The 20388-nt window shown below is 57.9% G+C and overlaps 3 protein-coding genes across 6 annotated transcripts; all 3 read right to left on the minus strand.

Annotated features, from left to right (window-relative positions):
• Positions 1-727: 727 nt before the first annotated feature.
• On the minus strand, positions 728-7356 carry AOC3 (amine oxidase copper containing 3). Its single transcript, XM_002719414.4, has 4 exons — positions 5352-7356; positions 3425-3710; positions 2993-3122; positions 728-2334 (listed from the first exon to the last, which is right to left on the minus strand). The coding sequence occupies exons 1-4, from the start codon at positions 6949-6951 to the stop codon at positions 2059-2061; spliced, it is 2292 nt and encodes a 763-aa protein (XP_002719460.2). The 5' UTR covers positions 6952-7356; the 3' UTR covers positions 728-2058.
• Positions 7357-7744: 388 nt separating this feature from the next.
• AOC2 (amine oxidase copper containing 2) lies at positions 7745-12705 on the minus strand. Of its 3 annotated transcripts, none has more exons than XR_011383459.1 (4): positions 10712-12705; positions 8793-9078; positions 8427-8673; positions 7745-8183 (listed from the first exon to the last, which is right to left on the minus strand). XR_011383459.1 is itself a non-coding variant. In XM_002719412.5 (4 exons), the coding sequence occupies exons 1-4, from the start codon at positions 12300-12302 to the stop codon at positions 7917-7919; spliced, it is 2274 nt and encodes a 757-aa protein (XP_002719458.1). In that variant the 5' UTR covers positions 12303-12665; the 3' UTR covers positions 7745-7916. The 3 variants fall into 3 exon arrangements, 2 of the variants coding, with proteins under 2 accessions (XP_002719458.1, XP_008269753.1); XM_002719412.5 differs by having other exon boundaries at positions 8427-8556; positions 10712-12665; XM_008271531.4 differs by lacking the exon at positions 10712-12705 and adding an exon at positions 9480-9819 and having other exon boundaries at positions 8427-8556.
• A 306-nt stretch (positions 12706-13011) lies between these two features.
• Positions 13012-19830, minus strand: PSME3 (proteasome activator subunit 3). Of its 2 annotated transcripts, none has more exons than XM_002719410.5 (11): positions 19542-19830; positions 18838-18870; positions 18658-18720; positions 18360-18464; positions 17526-17574; positions 16620-16732; positions 16320-16388; positions 16102-16169; positions 15948-16002; positions 15756-15842; positions 13012-15203 (listed from the first exon to the last, which is right to left on the minus strand). In XM_002719410.5, exons 1-11 carry the CDS (start codon positions 19581-19583, stop codon positions 15123-15125), a joined length of 765 nt encoding a protein of 254 aa, XP_002719456.1. In that variant the 5' UTR covers positions 19584-19830; the 3' UTR covers positions 13012-15122. The 2 variants fall into 2 exon arrangements, with proteins under 2 accessions (XP_002719456.1, XP_008269755.1); XM_008271533.4 differs by lacking the exon at positions 19542-19830 and adding an exon at positions 18973-19118.
• Between the last annotated feature and the right edge of the window lie 558 nt (positions 19831-20388).

Below are 20388 nucleotides of genomic sequence, written 5' to 3' on the forward strand. Positions count from 1 at the left end.
ATTGTTTCTTAAAAAAATTAGACTCAACATGGAGGCACCATGAAACTCCCAGAAAGCCTCCTGTATGCTGAACTCCACCCGATGTGTGCATTCAATCAGGCCACCACCCCTAACTCATCCATGCTCAGGGGTCCTCCTCTGGCCCCAGCGGCAGCTCTCAGGCCCCGGTATGATGCCTGTCTCTCCATGTGGGGTGGCCCACACTCACGCATGGATGTGTATTCGCTCTGTGGCTTTTAAATAAATCCTGCCCTCCCTGGGCACTGCATTTAGGCCTCTGCTTTGAATTCTTATGGGGGCACAAGCACTTGGAATGCAGATGAAGACACACAAACCCTTGGCAGTTGCACCAGCCTGGGGGCAAGCCTGGGCTCAGGGCAGTTCAGGCAGGGGTAGCAGGAGCTCCCAGACCCCGGACGCGTGTTCTCCCCCTGGTCAGAAGCTGCTCCCTGCACGTCACCGCCCGGCCGGCCTGGGATCCAGCAAGGACAGCTCACCCTTCCCCACGGATTTCACTGCCTGCTCTTCTCAGAAAGACAGACAGACGGGGAGAGATCGACCGAGCCTCAGCATTCCCTCAGAGATGCACAGCCAGGAGGCGCCTCCAGAGGCCACAGCCAAGTCCGGGAAAAGAGTGAGTCCCTGGGCCCCTCCCACAATGCACTTCACTCTCCTCAGCCCACCCACCTGTTCCCAAAAAGCCAGTCAGGAAAAAAACAAACTTCTGTTTGGGCCCTTTGTTATTTATTCTGCATAGGTAATACAGTCACGTGGTTCAAAGGTCAAAATGCACAGAAGTACTTAGTCCCATCCCCCACACAGGTCCTCAGCACCACTCACTTCTTCGGAATAGCCAGAGACAGCGATATGCATTCATACGGTCTCCACTTTTGTTGGAAAGTGCACTATACGCATTTCTGCGCCTTGCCTTTTTCACTTGAACATTATTCCATTTTAGTGTTGAAAAGTGTAGAATTATTTTAGCTGCACAGTGTTAGGATGGACGATGATATCAGAACGGACTTCACCCAGCCCTGGAGAAGGCATTTCTGTTGTCTGCAGTCTTGTGTTCTTTCCCTGCACCCACCCCCAATCCACACTCCAAAAAGGACAGACAGCAGGGATGAGAGGCCCCGGGAGGAGCCCCTCCAGGCTCCAGGGCACCCTCGGGAGCCTTCCTGGGAGAGGAGGGCCCCGCCTACCAGAATCCCAAGCTCATTTGCATGCCTGCCTGTGATTGGACAGCCTCTGGCCTGGGGGCTGAGTTCCTGGGACTTTCTGCTTCCCCTTTTGGTGCCCCCTCCCCCTAGTCCCTCCCAGTCTCCCATATTGGCTGCTGCAGAATACAGTGGCCGCCGGTCACACAGCCCTGGCACCAAATGAACGTTCATTATCAGTGCACACACAAAACCAGCTGAATGCTAGCAGGAGCTGCTGTCCCTGTGGCCACCTTTCTCCAGCCGCAAGTAGGCAGAGGGAACTGCCTGGAAATACCCGGACCAGGACAGGGGTGGGGGCAACTCCTGCTCCCAACAGGTGACAGACACGGGGCACAGGCAGGAGCTCTCCTCCCCATTAGGTGCCCCAGTGCATCTTTGAGACCTCCACAGGCCCAGGCCCAGGGAGGAGACCAGGGCTGAGGAATGCAGGCTGGGGGAACACCAGGGGCTAGGACAGACATCCTGCCAGGACAGGACAGCAGACCCTGCCCTGGGGTCTCCTTGCAGTCCTTGGCCTGAAAAGATTTGAAAGGTCCAGAAAACAAGCATTTGGAAAAAGCTTTGTCTTCTCGCCAGGAGGCTCCTGCCGGGCCCCTGCTGCCCTGCTGGGGTGGGAACTCAGCACAGCTGGCATCAGCAGGGCTGAGTGTCCCTGCGTTCACATCGCAAGCTCCGGACGCCGCGGGCAGGGTGTCAGGTAAGGGCGAGGCCTTGGGGCGGGGGAAGGGACATGGGAAGGAGAAGAGGAGCCAGGTGGCCCAGCCCCGTGTCCAGCTGCTGCCTCCCCCCTCACACCCTGGCTCTGGGCCCCCCTCCGGCCAGATTTCCCAGGAGCCCCCTAGTTGTGAGCGAAGCCCCCATGGGAGAAGGCAGGGAGCTCGGGGGCACAGGCAGCAACCCGGGGCAGGCAAGCCAGGGGGTTGAGCTCACAGGCCCCAGCGTCCTGGTCCCCCTGGAAGTAGATGGCGTCGGCAGAGTAGAAGGAGGGGTCTTCGTCAAAGAAGTTGTAGGGTCGCAGGAAGAAGCCCACGCCGTTGGCCACCGTCACCGTGTTGGGAATGTCCTCTGCGTGCGGGATGTGCAGAAAGCCAGCTGTCACCCAGGCCACCAAGTCCTGGTTGGGGGGGGGGGAGAGAAAGAGAATCCTGAGGCGCTCTGTTGTGGGGGGCGGGGACTTAGCAGCCCAAGGATCTTGAGTCTCCGACACTTTTTCTCCTGGCCCCGAAGTCAAAACATAAACAGTGCATTCCATGCTGGGAGCTGCCTTGCTGTTGCTGGCCAGCACCCTCCACCTGTGACATTTCCCATCGTGTCACCTCTGTCTCCACACCCCAGGGGGTGGCACAAGGGGCCGCCTCATCTCTAGCCCCCCAACTCTCTGAGGGTTCCCAAATCACTACCCAGGAAGCCAGGATAAAAGGAGGGGTGGAGGGCTTGGGAGGCATACACAGGCTGACATGAGAAATTCTTTCTTAGTGCTCAAGCCAGAATGGGAGGAGTTGCAGACACAGGAAACGTGACCTTCCCGGTGACTTCCAGCCCTTCTTGCATTCTGGGGCCCAGAACGCACTCAGTGTGCAAAACTGGGGCTCAGAGGGTTCCAGGGGCTGCAGGACAGGCCATGGTCGACACCCAGGGTCTGCACGTGGACCCCCAGCCAGGCAGACCCCCAGGTCCACTGCAGGGCAGAGGGCAGGCGTCCATTGCACCCCCAGGAGCCCTCCCAGGAGAAGGCAAGGCCTCCCTCCCTCTGCCTCCCACGGTCAGCTGACCTCTCCGGTGACAGTCTCGTTATTGATGAAGCTCGCGAAGTCCACGGTGGGCGCCCAAGGGTCATTCTGATTGAAGACACTGCTGCTGCGGGGCTCCTGCTCCTTCCGCCGGGTCACGGCCAGCTGGTACCTAGGTCAGGTGGCCATGGTCACTAGCCCCGTCCTGCCACCCGATTACGACGGGGGGAGGGGGGGAATGCTCAGCCTCTCAGCCTCCCTCCCGCGTGCACACAGCAGCACACCCTCCTGCCACTCTGCAGGATGTGCCCTCCCCCTCCAAAACAGAAGGCGCTCTCACTCCTGAAGCTGTGCCCACTAATGGCTGGAAGATCCTCCAGAGACCCCTCTCACCCGGTGGACGGTCTGCTCTGCTTCCAGGCCTCTGTCCCACTCGCCCACCTCCCCCGGCCCCCTCCGACGCCCGCCGCTCACCTCCCCCAGCTGAAGGCTCTCTCCACGGAGCTGCTCCGGGGCAGCGGCTCCCCAGAAAAGCTGACCGGCTGGATGCGGTAGCCCCGGGCGTGACCCCACTTGTTGCTCTGGTTGCTGGCCAGGTACAGGTAGCGAGGGGTGGCGCCCCCCAGGGGGAAGGCAGCCTGCTCCTCCGTCTCCAGCCGTCTCCGGGTCACCTGCAGCCTCTGCATCTGGTGCTCAGGGTGCCAGGGCACAGGCGTGGGGACAAAGGCCATGTCCTCCGCCCAGACCCAGTTCTCCAGTCCTGGAGTGGGGAAGGCTGGTCATGCAGCTGCCCTGGGCCAGGGGAGAGAGGGCTCCAAAGAGCGTCCCGGGACCGAGGGTGGCCCTGCTTCCCCCTCCCCAGCACACCCTCCACCCTTCAGCCGAAGCTGTTGCCCTGTAAATTAACCCATTGCTTCAAGATGCCATCCGTGCGTCCTCTCAATGTTCTTTAGCAGAGGGGACTACGCAGGTCCCTAGGGACGGAGGCGAGTGCCACATCACCTTACCCACCCATGCTCATGGTCTGGCCATGTGAGCAGAGCAAGGCCAAGGTGGGGTCAGGGTTACAGGAATACAGGCACAGGCAGGGTCAGGGGCCCCTCCTGGGCAGCCTTTTGACCTGGCTTTAAGGATGTCACCAAAAGAGAGGACATGGGGGAGGGTGTTTGGAATGATGATGCAGCTGCTGCCTGGGATGCCCACATCCCCTTTCAGGGTCCCTGGGCTCTGCAGTTCCGGCTCCACTCCTGACTCCAGTCTCCTCTCATCCGAGTCTGGGAGGCAGCAGATTATAGCTCAAGTACTTGGGTCCCTGCATCCATATGGGAGAACTGGACTCAGTTCCCAGCTCTTGGTTTCAGCTTAGCTTAGTAATGCAGGCATTTGGGGAGTGAACCAGCAGATGGGAGATCTCTATTTCTCTCTGCCTTTCAAATGACTAATTTTTAAAACAAACAAACATGACATGGAAGTGTTTTGGGCAGAGGCAAAACCTGAGCCCAGATGCAGAATGCTAACTGTAACACGTGGGTTGTGTGTCCAGAGTGTGACAAGGACAGAACTTGGGGGAGGATCTGCAAGCAGGTTGCAGCCACGCTAAGAAGGGAAGGGCCCTGTGCTCGCTCTGTAGAGGGGACCCTGCAGGTGATGGGGAAAGTGACAGCTGGGTGAGGAGCTGGGGGTCCGCAGCACCGCCTGGGGCTGGGAGGACCCTGAACACCACCACTGCGAGGGTAGGGGCAACAGAGAGTGCCAGCACCTGCAGGGCGATGGCAGCAGGCCCGAGCGAGGGTCCGGAGCTATTTCAGATACGGAACAGAAGGAAGTCTGCTGAAGACCTCAAAGCGGTGAGAGGCGACAAGAACTCTGCAGTTTCTCAGAGCCCGGGCTCTGCGAACACCAGCTCCAGGAATGTGCAGAACGCCCCTCCCCATACCCATCATGAGAGACTGAAAGCAGAGAGCAGCAGGGTGCTCCCAAGGAAATGTACAACCCCGGGGGGTTCGTGACTGGCCGGCCGGTACCAGGGACTTGGCAGAAGGCAAACAGATGCTCAGGGCACCAGTACCACTGGCCAGCCGAGGAGACGTGAGTGGCAAAACAAATGGCTGCCTCAAAACATGAGGCCCGTGCAAGTGATAGGGAGGGAAGACCCCATTAGCCCAGGCCCTGTCTCTTCCCTGAGCTTAGCCATTTCTCAAGATTGACTAAGCAGATCCCACAGACGGAGCTCACGTTCCCTAACTAGTGAGTTCAGCTCCACGTAAAACTCAGCAGCCAGCACTCTCCCAACCAGCAAAGAGGGGGGCAAGACAATCCACCTCTTCCTCTCCTGGGTGACGCAGAGAGAACCGAAAGCCAGTGGAGACGAGCCCTTCAGGACCCCTCCAGGACGCCTTACCTGCTACGTCCAGATCCACCTTGAAGTGGGCGCTGTGGGTGTGGACCGTGCCCAGCGTGTGCGCCCCGACTTGGTTCCCAAACGTTCGGGCAGCACCAAAGAAAAAGGATGAGCTGATGTAGCCGGTGGCGTGGAATTTGACCTCCACGGCCCCGTTGGGGTGGAACATCATGTCCCACACATAGTCGTAGTTGAACAAGGTAGACACAGACCTGAAGATCAGCACTGTCTCCACGACGCCCCCAAAATAGTGGGAGTGGATGTCCGAGTGGTGGCGCCGCAAGGGCAGGCCCTGGTTCTGTTCAAACACACAGAAGGCATCACGCACCGTCTTGGGGGTCTGGGACTCCAAGAGGAAGTGCCAGTCCACATAGGTGGCCAGGGACGGGCAGTCCACGCCACGGGTCAGTGGTGTGGCATATTTGCCCATGCCAAAGCCACCATCCAGATAGCGGGTCAGCATTGCAGCTGGGGAATTTCCACCATAGATGGTCACGGCTTCTTGGAGGCTGATCTCATAGGCCAGCCGCTCCCCCTTGAAGCGCACATCGAAGACCCGTGGGCCGCTGAAAGCTCCCAGGCCGAAGGAGAAGGTCCACAGGGAGGAGGCCACGCGGGTGCCCTGGACGCTGAAGCGAGGGCCCTGGGGGTGGAACTGCAGAGGCGGCGCCAGGCCTGGGGGCACCTGGAGCTTCAGCGACCACCACCCACCTGTCCCGTTGTTTGGGATCAGCACCACGTTCACCTGGCCGGCCTCAAACCGCTCCTCCAGCTGGGCCAGGCTCTCATAGTAGCGGCCTTGATAGAACACCTTCCGGATGCGCCAGCGGGCAGGGTCCAGGGCCTTGTGGTCGACCAGCAGCTCCAGCCCCACAGGGTTCAGGAAGAATCCAGCCCCCACGATGTTGTAGTAGAGGCCAAACCAGGTGGCCCGGTCCCCGGACTGCAGGCCCCGGGGGGCTGCCGTCAGCACTGCCAGGTTGCGTGCCCCCGATTTGTAGAAGCAGCAGTGGTGCAGGAGCCCGGCGACGCGGGGCAGCTCTCTGTCGAAGATCATGTCGTCTATGTCCAGGTACTCTCGGGTCAGCACGGGGCGCCGGTAGTAGGGCAGGGGGCCCCCGTGCCGCTCCACCGTCACGTCCCGCATGTAGCTAGGGTGAGGCAGCGGCCCCACCAGCAGCTCACTCACGTTGGGCTGGGGCTGTGCGCCAAAGAAGACGATGGCCAGCGCCTCCCGGGCGGGTGCGGGGCCTCCTCTGTCCAGGTGGGCCAGGGCCGCAGCCTTGGGGGGCAGCTGCAGCTCCACCGAGAAGACGCAGTTGTCTGAGGGCTGGGCCTGGGCCGCGTCCACCAGCCCTGGCCCCAGCTGCTGGGTCAGGAAGCTCATGACAGCTGCCAGCTCCTCTGGGCTCAGGTCTGCAAACAGCTGGCTCTGGCCAGCGTGTGTCCAGCTCTGGGCGCTGGGGGACGCCGAGGGGCAATGCGGTGGCTGGTTGGGTTCACCCCCATTTGCACTCCTGCCTACCAGCAGGACACAAACCAAGGCAAAGATGGTGATGACAGCCAGAGCAAGCAGCACTAGTGTGGTCTTCTGGTTCATGGTCCTGAACAGGGGCGGCGGATCCCAGAAGACGGGTGGGTGCAGTGTCGTCTGGGGCCGGCTCAGAGGGAGCTCTCTTGGCTCCTGGACTGGGGGCGCCCGGACTCTGCTGGAGGTTCCCAGGAGTCAGCTGCCTAGGACAAGGGGGAAGGACCCAGGGAAGCTGGGGCCAGGGGAGGGGCGGGCCGGGGTTGGGGGCGGGTCCGAGCAGGGCCGCAGCGATTTCCACAGACCGTACATGGCTTTGTCCTCCAGGCTCCAATTCAGACTCTGCTCTTTGGGTCAGGGTTGGAGCTGGGGAAAGCTTGGGATGGGGGAAGGGGAAGGAGGCTGGTCTGAGCAGGGAAACCACCACCGTGGGCAAGGAGCTGGGGCTGCAGGCAGCCGGTGTCCCTCAGTGCAGCTCCTTCCCCGGCTCCCCCGCCCCCTTCCAGGGCCAGATGTTCTCTTTCCTGCCACTGGGAACTATTGTTCTTCCAAGGAAACCCCCACCCCAGCCCCTTCAGCTTCCCAAGCAACAGTCCTTGGCCAGGCCTCTCCCCCTGGGCCTCTCCCCTCCGTTGCTGATTTCCTTGGCCCGAGTCCTCAACACTCTCAGGGGATTCTACTTAAGCAGTCGAGGAGAAGACATTCAAGTAAAATCCTTGCAGTGCTTTTTATTGTTAATCCCACAGAACACTTTCCAGCACTCTACCTGCTCTTCCTTCCGAAGGCACACACAGGAAGAAAGACCAATACAACGTGAGTCCCCGCTATTTCGGGCGCTAGCGTCTGTGGTACTTTCACTCAAGTATTTATTTTCAAAACTGCTTTTTATTTAATGTATCATTTAAGAAAACAAACAAAGAATAAACAAAGGGACTATATGGGGATTTGGGAGTTGGGATAGCAGGTACGATTAAAACTCGGGGAACAGTGAGAACAGAGAGGAAGGTACAAGTGTCCCCGGCCCCACCCACTCTGGACTAGAAGCCGCGGTAAGAGAAGGTGGGCAAGTCTGGGGCACAGGCCGCCCGGTGCGGGGCGCAGGCTGCCAGGTTGACACGGCAAAGCCCGGCATCCTGGCCCCTCTCAAAGAATACACTGCTGGGGGAGAAGATCGAGGGGTCCTCATCGAAGAAGTTATAGGGTCGGAGCAAGAAGCCCACCCCGTTCCCCACGGTCACGGTGTTGGGGACATCCTCCGCGTGGGGAATATGCAGGAAGCTGGCTGTCACCCAAGCCACCAGATCCTGCAGGAAAAGGGAGGAGCTGGGGGGCTCTGGAGGCAAAACCCCAACACCCATGTGCAGCCCGGCCCCATGCCCATGCGGCTCACAGTGGCCCATGTGAGCAGCTGGGGGGCCCCGGGGGCTGGCCTCTCCCCACGGGGGCGACCCATGGTGATCAGCAGAGCCCCTCAGCCCCTGAATCAGAACCAGCAGCCACGCAGCCAGGCCTGCAGGGGCCCCTCCTCAGGCTCCAGAGCTACCCACCTCTCCTAAGAGGGTCTCGTTGTCGATGAAGTCGGCGAAAGCCACGGTGGGCGTCCAGATGTCATTCTGGTGATAGATGCTGCTGCTCCAAGGCTCCTCCTCCTTCCTTCGGGTCACCGCAAGCTGGTATCTGACCAGGGATTGTTGCAGGAAGACCGTGTTGGGAGGTGTCAGGGGCCGCCACTGGCCCCGAAGTCCTTTGGATTAGGCTCTGTGTGAGGCCATTTCCCACCCGGCATCTATTTGGCTGTGAGGGATGGGCCAGGGATGAACCATGAGCACTGGCAGTAGGCTGGTGTCTCCAGGGGATGGGGTGGGGGATGGGCCCATCCTTCCCCACCCCCCACCACCCCAAGCCCTCCTCACCTCCCCCAGCTGAGGGCCCTCTCCATGGCACTCTCCAGGGGCACGTGTATGCCGAGGGGGCTGTGGATCTGGATTCGGTACCCCCGCTGGTGACCCCAGGCATTAGTCTGGTTGCTAGCCAGGTACAGGTAGCGGGGAAGGGGGCTTCCCCAGGAAAAAGCCGCCAGGTCCTCCCTTCCCAGGACCTGCCGCGTCAGCTGTGGGCGCTGCAGCTGGTACTCAGGGCTCCAGGGAGCTGCCACAGGCTTAAACACCACGTCTTCAGCTAGCACCCAGTTTTTCAGCCCTGCCAGGGTGAGGGAAGGGAGAGGAGTTCCACACCAGGTGAAGCGGCACAGACAGCCCACTCACCCCTCCCATGATGCCGCAGCCTGGCCCTGCACTCCCTGCCGAGTGGTTGCTGTACAGAGCACAGATTCAGAACATTCTACCATTGTGGAAAGTCCTATCAGCACTGGTCTACCCAATAGGCCCTACCAATGTGCTTCTGACCCTTGGTGCCCTGGCAGAAAGCTGTCCTGCTGCTGTGCCCAGCAAGCAGATGACCAGTAACAGCCCTGTAGCTAGGAAAGGTGTGATCTTTGTCTCGGAAAACCTAACTTCGAAGAGCCAATCCCCTTCAGCGCTCCCCCACACACTCCCCCACCCCAGCTCTGAGACTTGGCTTCTTCACGGGGCTAGGAGTACCTCCCATCTGTTTAAAGGGTGCACATTTCTGTCTTCCAATTGTCCTGCAGCCCGTTGGAGTTCCATTGCGTTCAGAACTCAACTCAGCGTTTACATCACAACCTTCCCTCTCGCAGACCCGTTTAGTTCTTTTAACCACAACCCCTCTGAAGGCTGCTAGCGCCTCTACTGGGCAGGCAGGACTCTGCATGCCCGCAGGGGGAGGGGCCAGACAGCCTGAGGCCCCACAGCACCAACCAGGCTGCACACACTAGGGTGCCAATACATGGTACTTGATGTGACTTCCCCAAATGAGCCACTTTAAGGGCAAAAACGCCCAAGAGAACCTTCTCAGAAAACAGCGTCCAAACCTGCCAGGGAGTCACCTGATTAATATGATCACGTCTACTATTGCTTTCTTAGTCCTCTGGCCCCACAGCCCCACCACAAACTCCAGTGCAACTGCTCACGGGGCCACACGCCAAGCCTCACACTGCAGAGGCTGCGAGAACGCTTCCGATGCAACACGCTGTCCTGCGGCACTGCCCCATCTCCCCCCACCCCCTGCAGCTGTCCCAGCTGGAAAACGTTGAGCCTGGTGGGCTTCTAACTTTCTGGATCCGCCAGGAGTCACAGTCCTCTTTGTGCTCCCTAATCCCTGTGTCCAGCCGCAGCAAGTCTGTTGTGCACCTGCCGACTCTGGAGCCCTCCGTGCTGTGATGGCCCTCCCAGGGAGGACAGCGGCAGCAACGCCCTGGCCCTGGCCCTGTTCCCTACTCCCGCCACTTCCCAAGTCCCAGTTCCATCTCGACCCTGGCTGAAAACTGTTGGGACAGCCTGCTTCCTGCTTCCTGGCTCAAGTCTGCTCAGCCCCCTGCCCTCCCCACCCTACCGCTCTCCCTCAGGATGAATGCGGCAGGAGCCCGTGCCCCGTCCAATCTCAGGCAGGGCCAAGCCACCCACCCACGGCATCACTCGGGGTTAAGGCAACCATGCACGGCCACTGCACTGGTTCATAACTGCTGCAGTACAAGGGGCTGGGGACTGGGTTCCCTACAGGTGAACCCGGTTCACCTTTAGCCAGACTCCTGATAGCCCACAGGCTGATTGCCCTTGACCGCCACACCAAAGCAGTCCCTGCTCTCCGGCCACAGCAACCATGGTTCTTGCCTCAACGACCTCAGCTCCAGCTGGGCGACTCCCTTCCCTCTGCCCCACGCACCAGCCCCCGTCCCCATCCCCTGAGCACTCACCTGCGACATCCAGGTCCAGCTTGAAGTGGAAGGCGTGGGTGTGCACTGCCCCCAACACGCGCTCCCCCACACGGTTCCCAAAGAGGAGGCTCTCGGCTCCCCCGCTGAGGAAGGCTGTGTTGATGTAGCCCGTGGCATGGACCCGCCCCTCGAGTGCCCCATTTGGGTACAATACAAAGTCCCAAATGTAATCATAGTTGCCTACAGTTGACACAGACCTCACCACAAGAGCCGAGCTGGCCAAACCACCATAGAAATGACTCCCAATATAATTGTGGTGCCTTCGAAGTGGTAGTCCCTGGGCCTCCTCAAATATACACACAGCTCCTGGGAGCAGCTGGGCTGTCCCTTTGCCCATTAGTATGTGGATGTCCACCATCGTGGCCTGATAGGGGCAGTCAACTCCTCGCACCAAGCCTCGGCTGTTGTGGCCTAGTCCATAGCTGCTATCCAAGTAGCGCGTCGTCATTGTCTTGGGCGAGTCAGCACCATACAGAGTCAGACACTCCTGCACACTCACTTCATACGCTATGCGCTCACCCCTGAACCGAACGTCAAAAATCCTCAGGCCACTGAACACCCCGTGACCGAAGGTAAACGCCCAGAGGGGAGATACCACCAGGCTCCCTTGTACGCTGTACTGGGCACCCTGGGGTGAGAAACGAAGTATGGGGAGAGGTCCTGGGGGCACCCGGGGTCTCAGCGATGAAGCCCCACCTGGTGGGGGTAGAGGGACTCTAATCACTTCCAGCCGGCCAGCTTTAAACTCCCATTCCAACTGGCCCAAGTCTGCATAGTAGTGCCCAAGGTAGAAGACCTGCTGGACAGACCAGTGGACAGGGTCCAGGGCTCTGTGGTCCAGCAGAAGCTCCAGCCCCACAGGATGAAGGAAAATACCAAGACCTGAGATGTTATGGTAGAGGGCTATCCACGTCGCTCGGTCCCCTTCTGAGCGCAAACCACTGGGGGTGGCATGCAGAGCCGCTAGAGTGGAGCCATTGTAGTTCAAGACAGAAGCCAGGAAGATGGGTGCCTTGGGAAACTCCTCCTCTTTCAAATGCCTCCACATCTGGGCAAACTCAGTTCTTAGCATGGGGCGCCGGTGGTAGGGCAGGGGGCCCCCGTGCCGCTCCACCGTCACGTCCCGCATGTAGCTAGGGTGAGGCAGCGGCCCCACCAGCAGCTCACTCACGTTGGGCTGGGGCTGTGCGCCAAAGAAGACGATGGCCAGCGCCTCCCGGGCGGGTGCGGGGCCTCCTCTGTCCAGGTGGGCCAGGGCCGCAGCCTTGGGGGGCAGCTGCAGCTCCACCGAGAAGACGCAGTTGTCTGAGGGCTGGGCCTGGGCCGCGTCCACCAGCCCTGGCCCCAGCTGCTGGGTCAGGAAGCTCATGACAGCTGCCAGCTCCTCTGGGCTCAGGTCTGCAAACAGCTGGTTCTGGCCGGGGTGTGTCCAGCTCTGGGCGCTGGGGGACACCGAGGGGCAGCGAGGAGGCTGGCTGGAACCACCTTGGCTGGTCAGCAGGACATAGGCGAGGGCAAAGATGGTAACAAGGGACAGAGCCAGGAACACCAGGACCACCTTGACATTCATGGTGGAGGCTCCAAGCTGCAATCATCGAGTCCCACCAGCAGCGCCTTCCACACACTGACATCGACTCAGGGTTTATATTCGCTAGGATGGATAGGAATGGAGAAGACTCCACCCTGTGGGCTGGACGGGAAATTTCTGACCTTGATTTATGTAATTCTGTTCCAATTTTCGGCCCTGCGGTTTGGCTCAAGGTACTACTTGCACATGTATAGCCTCCTCCTTGTCCCTGAGCTCCTACTGGGAGCAGTCAGCAACCACCCGTGACTGCCATCATCCAGACCAGGCAGGAGGAGCTCGGGATCAACACTAAACTCCACGTTCCACCAGAATGAGCGAGGAAGACAGCAAACTGCAGATGCCTGATCAAGCCCACACCACACACAGGCACCAAACCATCCATCTCCCCACCTGCCTGCTAGCGCCCTCGATTTGCAGTCTCTGGCCCTTTCTACCCAAGTCAGTGAGAGAGGAGGAGTGGCTGAGGGCCTGGGCTGGGCAGGCAGACGTGTGCCCTCAGGGGAGACACTTGTTCCCGTCTACGCAGAACTACCTACAGACTGCTGCAGGTTCCACGCGATCACACGCGTGAGGTGCGCAGCTGCCTGGCACGGGGCAGGCTCTCAAGTGCTGCTCGCTGTTGGCACTGCTCCTGCACTGTTCGTGTGCAGACAACAAGGGGTCACTGGAAACCAGAAAGCTACTTACAAGATGGAAATTAAGGAAACTTTATTTCAGAGGGAGAGGGGGTCCTAGGCAGTTTTCCATGTCATTTTGAAAACCAAGTCTTGCAGTCTCCTCAAAAAATTTAAGACATTATTCAGAGAGGAGAGTGACCATCAGGTAAAGAAAACCACCGGGGAGGCTGCGCCTTGAACCAGGTCGTTCCCCAGATGTGAATCTACAGCAGCCTCTAGTGGCAGTTAGAAGGTACTACCAGGGAAGGAAGGGACTGGGACCTTGCGCAGGGAGGGCTTGGGTCACATAACTCAGACTGAACACAATGAAGGACCCACCCTTGCCTCTTGGTGACCAGAAGCCTCCATCTTCCCACCATTCCAAAGAGGCAGCTCAAGCGGCACTGAGGACATGCGACAGGGTGCCGAGGTCTGTGGAGCGGGCGTTTGTGGGCACCCACAGGAGGATGGTACGTCCCTAGCCCCAAGAGCATGGCACCCAGGTCTGCGGCTTTAGAAAGAGGTCAAAGTACCTGTAATTTTAATAATTTCTTGACATGGTAAAAGAATTTTACATTACGATCCAAGGGTGGTCGGGGAGGAAGGGCAGCGGAACAATCCAACAAACAAAAGGGGAAGCTGAGAAACTCGGGGGGGGGGGGGCTTCAGCTGGAAGGGAGCTGGGTGAGCAGGGCCACCGCCCACCTAAAATGCAATCGGTTTGTTACTGAGAACTACTCATGGGGAGACAGCATCCTGACTCCGCTCCCATAGAACACTGGGAGTAAAAATGATGCATCCCAGGTGGAAACATGACTGGGACTCAGAAGACAGAGACGGGGAGAAGAAATGAAACTGCCACAGAGTCAGCGGCAGGCTGACGGCGGTAACAGGCTGTCCAGCAGGGGAGCACAGGGAAGCTGGGGGCGGCCGAGGGTAACACAGAAGCTGTAACAGTGAGTGGTATCTACAGAAGACTCGAGAGAGAGGCGGCAACTCTTCTACGGTTCTGACCTGCCCAGCACACTCTGACATACACACAAGTGTTTCCGTGTGTGCGCACAAGCACACACACGTACTCCAACAGCTGCTTTCCCTGGAAGCACAATACTATAAATAAGAAAATATTTCCCAACAAGAAAGGCCGACAGGAGCAGCAGCATCCGGCCACCCCGGCTGCAGACACCCTCGCCCCAGTCTAACACTGGCCTGGGAGAGGGCACCCAGAGTCCAAGGACCAGCCTCTGTCGTGCCGCCAGAGGATGTGAGACACAGGAAGAGGCCTTCCCAGGCGCTCCGCGTCCCACCTCTTGTTCTCCTCCAGCTCACCTGGGCACCAACACGAACAGAAGCAGAGGGACAATGGGCCTGGGACGTTTTTTCATCGTGGCAGAGGACAACTAAGACAACTATCACCTCCGGAAAGCTCTGTGCGTGACGGGGGCCCTGGGGCAGGAAGTGTATGTTAGGTAATGCAGCAGGGGGGCAGTGCGTGCGTGTCTGCGTGTTCACGTGTACACACATGTGCATGTGCAAACCCCAACTACAAAAACATCTGCAGCAGCCAGGGGCACAGCGGAAGGCCTAGGTGTTTCCTGTCATGATCAGGTTCAAAGGGGGATGTACGCAGATGGGCACCCTAAATCATCACCAGGGAAGTTGCGACAGCGAGGAGTCAGTGTCCCACAGAAGCAAGACACTAACTTTATGTCAGGAAGAGAGGAGCTGGTGCCCTTGCCACCCCAGTTCCTACAAACACCTAGCAATTTCCCTACAGTTCCCTTAGCATCTAACTAATCACAAAAGAAGGAAGCAAAGCCCAAGACACAGGAGGAAGAGTGGGAGAGAAAATGCCAGTATTCCTGTGCCACATCCTGCACACACACACCTGGGATTCTCCAGAAATTAGGACAGACTGGGTATGCAGTAGTAGGGAAGGGAAGAGAAGAGTTCCTGAGGCCTGAAAAAAGAGGTAAACACATCACAGAACTAGATGAGAGTTTCATTCGACTCTAACTAAAAACAGAGAGGTGTGATTACTATTTCCAGCCAGTTTCCCCATCACGATAGTCAGGTAACAAACCAAGGCAATGTCGGTCTTGAGCCAGACTCACAGAGTCCCCTGGCCCTGGCCCTGGCCCTGGCCTCAGTACAGCGTCTCTGCATTGCTGCTCCGGGGCCGTTTGATCTTCTCAATATTTTTGAGGATCATGTCATGCAGAGTGACCTGCGAGAGATCAGGGAACCACGCATCAGTGCGCCCACGCCCCCCACGAGTCTTCAAGCACTCATTTGCATAATTCCAATTCCACTCACCTGCACCCATTCAGAGCGGCTGCACTCTCGATCTTACTGACCTACTCCATCACTGGGAGTAACTGGGTATTTGCAAGGCCCCAAGGCCTCGTATGGATCCCTCAGTACACTAAGAATTTCACTAAGTCCTTTAATGTATCTCATTTCCAAAAACCCTTTTCTGTGCAGCAGATACACAAAACTCTAAGTCCTATTTTAGAGATGAAGAAACCGAGGTTTGAGGCTGAACAAGGTGAAGGTCACACACTGCGAACGACCTTGGCTCCGAACCTAAGTCCTCTGACGCTGCAGCCGCACCTCAGCCATTTTATTCTACTGCACACCCTGACCCAGCCACACAGCCTCAGGATCTCCTGGTTCTAACACTCAGCTGAGGAGCAAAGTTTTCTCTACTCATTTAACCCTCAAGCCCACCTGCGCCCTGCAGGGTCTGAGAACAGAGGCCAGGAGCAGGATCACTCACATATTGGTTCCTCAGCTCTGATATGATAAGCCGAAGGCTGATGTATTCTTTCTCATCAATCTCCGTCACGGTGCGGCGGTAGTCCTCCTGCAAGGAAGGCCAGAGGAAAAGTCTGCCCCACGGCCGGCCCTCCCAGCCACAGGCACTCCCCGAGCCTGCCACCTCCACCCTCGGCCACACACCCTTACTTACCACATGGGGATATTTAGCTATTTTAGAAACCAATTTGGCTCTTGTAATATAATATCTGAAAGGAGAGAGAATAGGAGGAAGCTGCAGGAGGCCCCAGAGGGTGCCTGGCAGCTCACCAGCCCCTAATTCCTGGGCCACGCCCAGGCAGGCCTACCTAGAAATCTGGTCCAGATAAGATGCAGCTTCACTCTCAACGGTTCTTAGTTCTGCAACTGTCTCCTCCTGAAAAACAAAAACCCCAAAACCTGGTAAATCAAAAGCCACTTCCACACCACCCCGAGCCGCCCCAAAGAGAAGGGAAAAGCAGAAAAAGCGGGAGGGACGAGCGTATCACCCAACCTTTCTCCTCAGTTTGGAAGGCAGGCACGCTACCTGAATGGACACTCCAAAGTTGTTCCCATCTTCTATCCGGGGAATCAGGAGCTGTACCCACATTTTCACCTGGAGGGTGAGAGCCCAAAACACATATATGAAGATGCTGGGCTTTTCTGCTGAAGCCACGAAGTACCCAGCTGGTACTGCTGTGGCCAGATGCTAGGAATCCACGAGTTAAGACAGCTACTGTGCCAGCAGCCCACCCCAGCGCCACGCCCCCAGCCCCTCACCCACCAGTCTCATGGTGTCAGTGGGGCTACCCGCAGTGAGCCCACGGGTCACTAGCCCCTGCCTCACCGTGTTACATTTCTCGATCAGCAGCCGGATCTCAGGTTTCACTTTCTCAATAATGTCGACCAGCTGCTGGTTGCTTTTTAGCATCCCATTGGGCATCACAAACACCTTGGTTCCTGGCAGGGATGGGAAGGTCGAATGATTAGGCAGGAGGGAGGCCGGGGCATCTTCCACTCTCCTTCCCAGGCCAGTGAGGGCTCTGACCGCTGCCCTTCATCTGTCACAGTCCTACCACGGCACCACTGACAGAATCAGAGATGCACAGCTCAGTAGATAAGCATCCAAAGTATGCCCGAAGTCTAAGAACAAGAACGTTAAAATGGGGCCAGCACTGTGGCACAGCAGGTTAAGCCAACAGCAGCATCCCATATGGGCACTGGTTTCAGTCCTCGCTGCTCCACTTCCAACCCAGCTCCCTGCTAAAAAAGCAACAGAAGATGACCCAAGTGCTTGGGCCCCTGCCCCACGTAAAAGACCTGGAAGAAGCTCCTGGCTTCGGCCTAGCCAAGCCCCAGCCATTGTGTCTGTTCCAGAGGACAGATCTCTAATTCTGCCTTTCAAATAAACAAAGTAAATCTTTAAAGATAAATAAAATAAATCTTTAAAAATAAATAAACACCTTAAAGACGGAACACATCAACAACTACTGCTGAGAAGGAAATAAGTAACATGGCACTGGGGCTTCTCTGACCCGCGCGAGCTGTGTGGGCTGCTGCTCCAACCACTCCCCCTCAGCGGCCCACACGAGGTCAATGCTAAATGACGCCCCTGTCCGGGGGACTTGGGAACACTGGCTCTGGGAAAGCAGGTCTTGCTTCTGGGCTGAGGGAACGCCAGATCCATCCTACTTCCCAGGGCAAGCGGTCAGGCGGTCAGGGGGAGGTCAGGGGGCACCGGGGTGGCTCTTACCTTGGAAGGCCTCGTCACACTCATCCAATCTTCGCTTCTTGTAAGTGGGCTAAGGACACAAAGAGGCAGGAATCAGCCTGCCGTACACACCCACAAGACACCCTTCAAGCAAGTCAACTGTTCCTTGACCCTGTAGGTTGTCCTGTTCTTTTCTGCATAATTTCCCAAGTACATATAAAGCCTGAAGAAATGTTCTTGCCACCAAGCAACAACCTTGCAAGAAACACAACACTTTAAGCAACTGGGGGAAAGGGAGGACACTATAAAGAGCAGGAAAAAGGAACCAATCGAGGCACGGTGAGGATAATTAAGGGGATATGTACAAACTTGCTGGTTCCATGAGGGAACACCATATTCAGTTAACAAGAATTCAGCAATCGCTGGGCACTGGGAACAAAGCTAGGTGCCGAGGACACGAGGACAATGAAGACAGTTCCCGCCTGCAGACGTGCAAGTTCTACCGAGGAGACGCTGACAAAGAACAAAGCGTCATCGGTGTGCTAAGAGGACGCAGATGGTGACTGCACGGAAAAGGCAGGGTCTGCGACTCCACGGCAAGCGCCTCAGCCACGAGACTCAAGGCCGTGAAGCGGAGGCAAGAGGAGCCTGTTCAGCCTGGGAAGCGACGGGGGCCTGTGGCCAGGTTAGTGCACTGAGACTCCCTGGGGCGCATTCACCTCGTTTTAGACATGCACATCAGGGTCTGAAAGTATCCTGGAGCCATCATGCCAGACCCCAATGCCACCATCCCCCGACGTATGTTCCAGCTCCCCAGGAACTAGAAAACAGAGAACCTATTGCTTCAGAACACAAAGATAAACACGGGCCACTTACACCATCCAGTCCATCGTGGCTATTGGTGAGCAGAATGGGGTCAGGGACCGGGAGATTCATGTCCGAGTGGATCTGAGTTAGGTCATGGATGTTTAGGATTGGTTCCTGAAAGAGACAGGCCCACCCTCAAAACATTGGTCTTTTCAAGCTGAACAAAGAACCATTTCACTGGAAGGGCAAGCCGTGAGAGTGCTTTACAGCACAAAACAAAACAGAGTCAGCACACAACTGGTTCCATCTGACAGAAAGGGCAGGCCTGAAGACGCTGGGGAACTGAAGTAAGCAAAGTGTCTCTCACCTTCAAAAAACTATCAAGTTCTAACAACTTCTTTGGGAAAAAATTTGCCACCAAGTCTTCTGCCTAGATAAGGGAAAATACAACTGAATTAATGACAGAGGGAAGGGCTCCCTCTGCAATCACCTCCTCTTGGGGAAACTCCCAACTCCTAATCAATACGCATTTCTCCATTTCACTCACCTCACTTGTGATCCGCTCCCTGAAAGAATCAACCTAAAAAGAACAAAGACAGCAATTCAGGAAGAGCAATTCAGTACCTGGCAACAGAGGTAAGGACAGGATGGGGAATCCCAAACCCAGCTCTCTGCCCCTCACCTGGCGATTGTAATGAGAAGCTGAGAGGCCCCCAGACTGCAAATACTTTATTTTTTTGAGGATCCATTTCTCCATCTCAGGAGAGGAAAGCGGGGCTCGGAGACAGCACCCGCCTGTCTCCTCTCCCCTCCCTCCCTGCGTCTGAAGCTGTCTGAATTTGACAAAGACAGGGAGATGCGGGGATGTGAGATCACAAACGTGCCTAGCCCACCTCACACCTGGCCTATGACAGGAAGCGGGCCAGCCGCCAAGGGCAGGGGCAGCGCCCCCGGGGCGGGGGCGTCGCTGGGCTGGGGGACTCCCAGCTGTCACCGGCCGAAAGCAATGACTCCAACACGTGCCTGCAGAGGTCTCCCCGGGTTCTCCATCACCAGACGCGGGGACGGAAGGCCTCTCTGTAATACCCTTCCCCCTAAGGCCGTCTCCGGGCGTGGGGGGCTGGGCTGAGCCGGGCGGAAGCTCCGAGCCGGTGTCCCCAGGGAGACAAAGACACCACGGGGAGTAGGGAGGCGGTCAGACGGCTGGGGGACAGAAGCGAGGGGTGAGAAGGCCCGGACCGGTGCCGCTACCTTGAGCTTCACTTCCTGATCCACCTTCAGCAACGAGGCCATGGCCGGGCCGGGCCGTGTCCGCTCCGCTGGAGACCGGAGGCGCTGTGGGCTCCGGGGAGGGGCCAGGGGGACCTGAGGAATTCCGGCTGCCCTCGGGACCCGGCCGCCGTCTCTAGCTCACTCACTGCTCGCTCGCTCCCTCCTTCCGTGCGGTCCGTCCGCCTGCCCGCCTGCTGCCTGCTGCCTGCTCGCACTCTCCCTCGCCCTCCCGGCTTTCGCCGCTCACGCCGGAAGTTACGTCACAGCCAATCGCCGGGGCTCCCGCGAGGATGCGCGCGTACTCTGCGCAGGCGCGCTGTCTGTCGGGCTGGGGGCTCTGCGACTGGGACTGGTCGCGGCCGGCTGCTAAGCTGGCTGAGAGTGAAGCAAAAGGGAAGGTGGTAGGAGTTGGTTTTTTGAGAACTGAGCTTTCAAGAGACTCGGGGACTGTTTGGCTTTCTGTTGGCCCCGATTCGCCTTCCCCGAAGGGATTCTCAGGTCGCAGCTGCCCGCCAGACGACTCCGTCGCGCCCCAGTGACGTCGGCCGGAGGAAGCGGGTGGCCCGGGTGCCGAGTTCGGGATTTTAGTCTGTGATTCCCGCTACCTTTTCCCGTTGGCCGCAGCTCAAGTGCTGTGGCTAGAGACAAACACCTTTCATTGTACCATACGCTTCCAGACCTCAGAGGTCAACTACGTAATGGGCACACTGATGGCTGGATTAGTGCAGGGCGTGTCCCAGGTCCGCGGGGGCCCCCGCAAGCCGGCTCTCCTGACTGCTAGGGCGGTGCCTTATCCGTTTTCCTAACGGAGGCCTAAGGCGCACTC

Source organism: Oryctolagus cuniculus, chromosome 17 (assembly GCF_964237555.1).
Source record: "Oryctolagus cuniculus chromosome 17, mOryCun1.1, whole genome shotgun sequence".
NCBI classification, from domain to species: Eukaryota; Metazoa; Chordata; class Mammalia; order Lagomorpha; family Leporidae; genus Oryctolagus; species Oryctolagus cuniculus.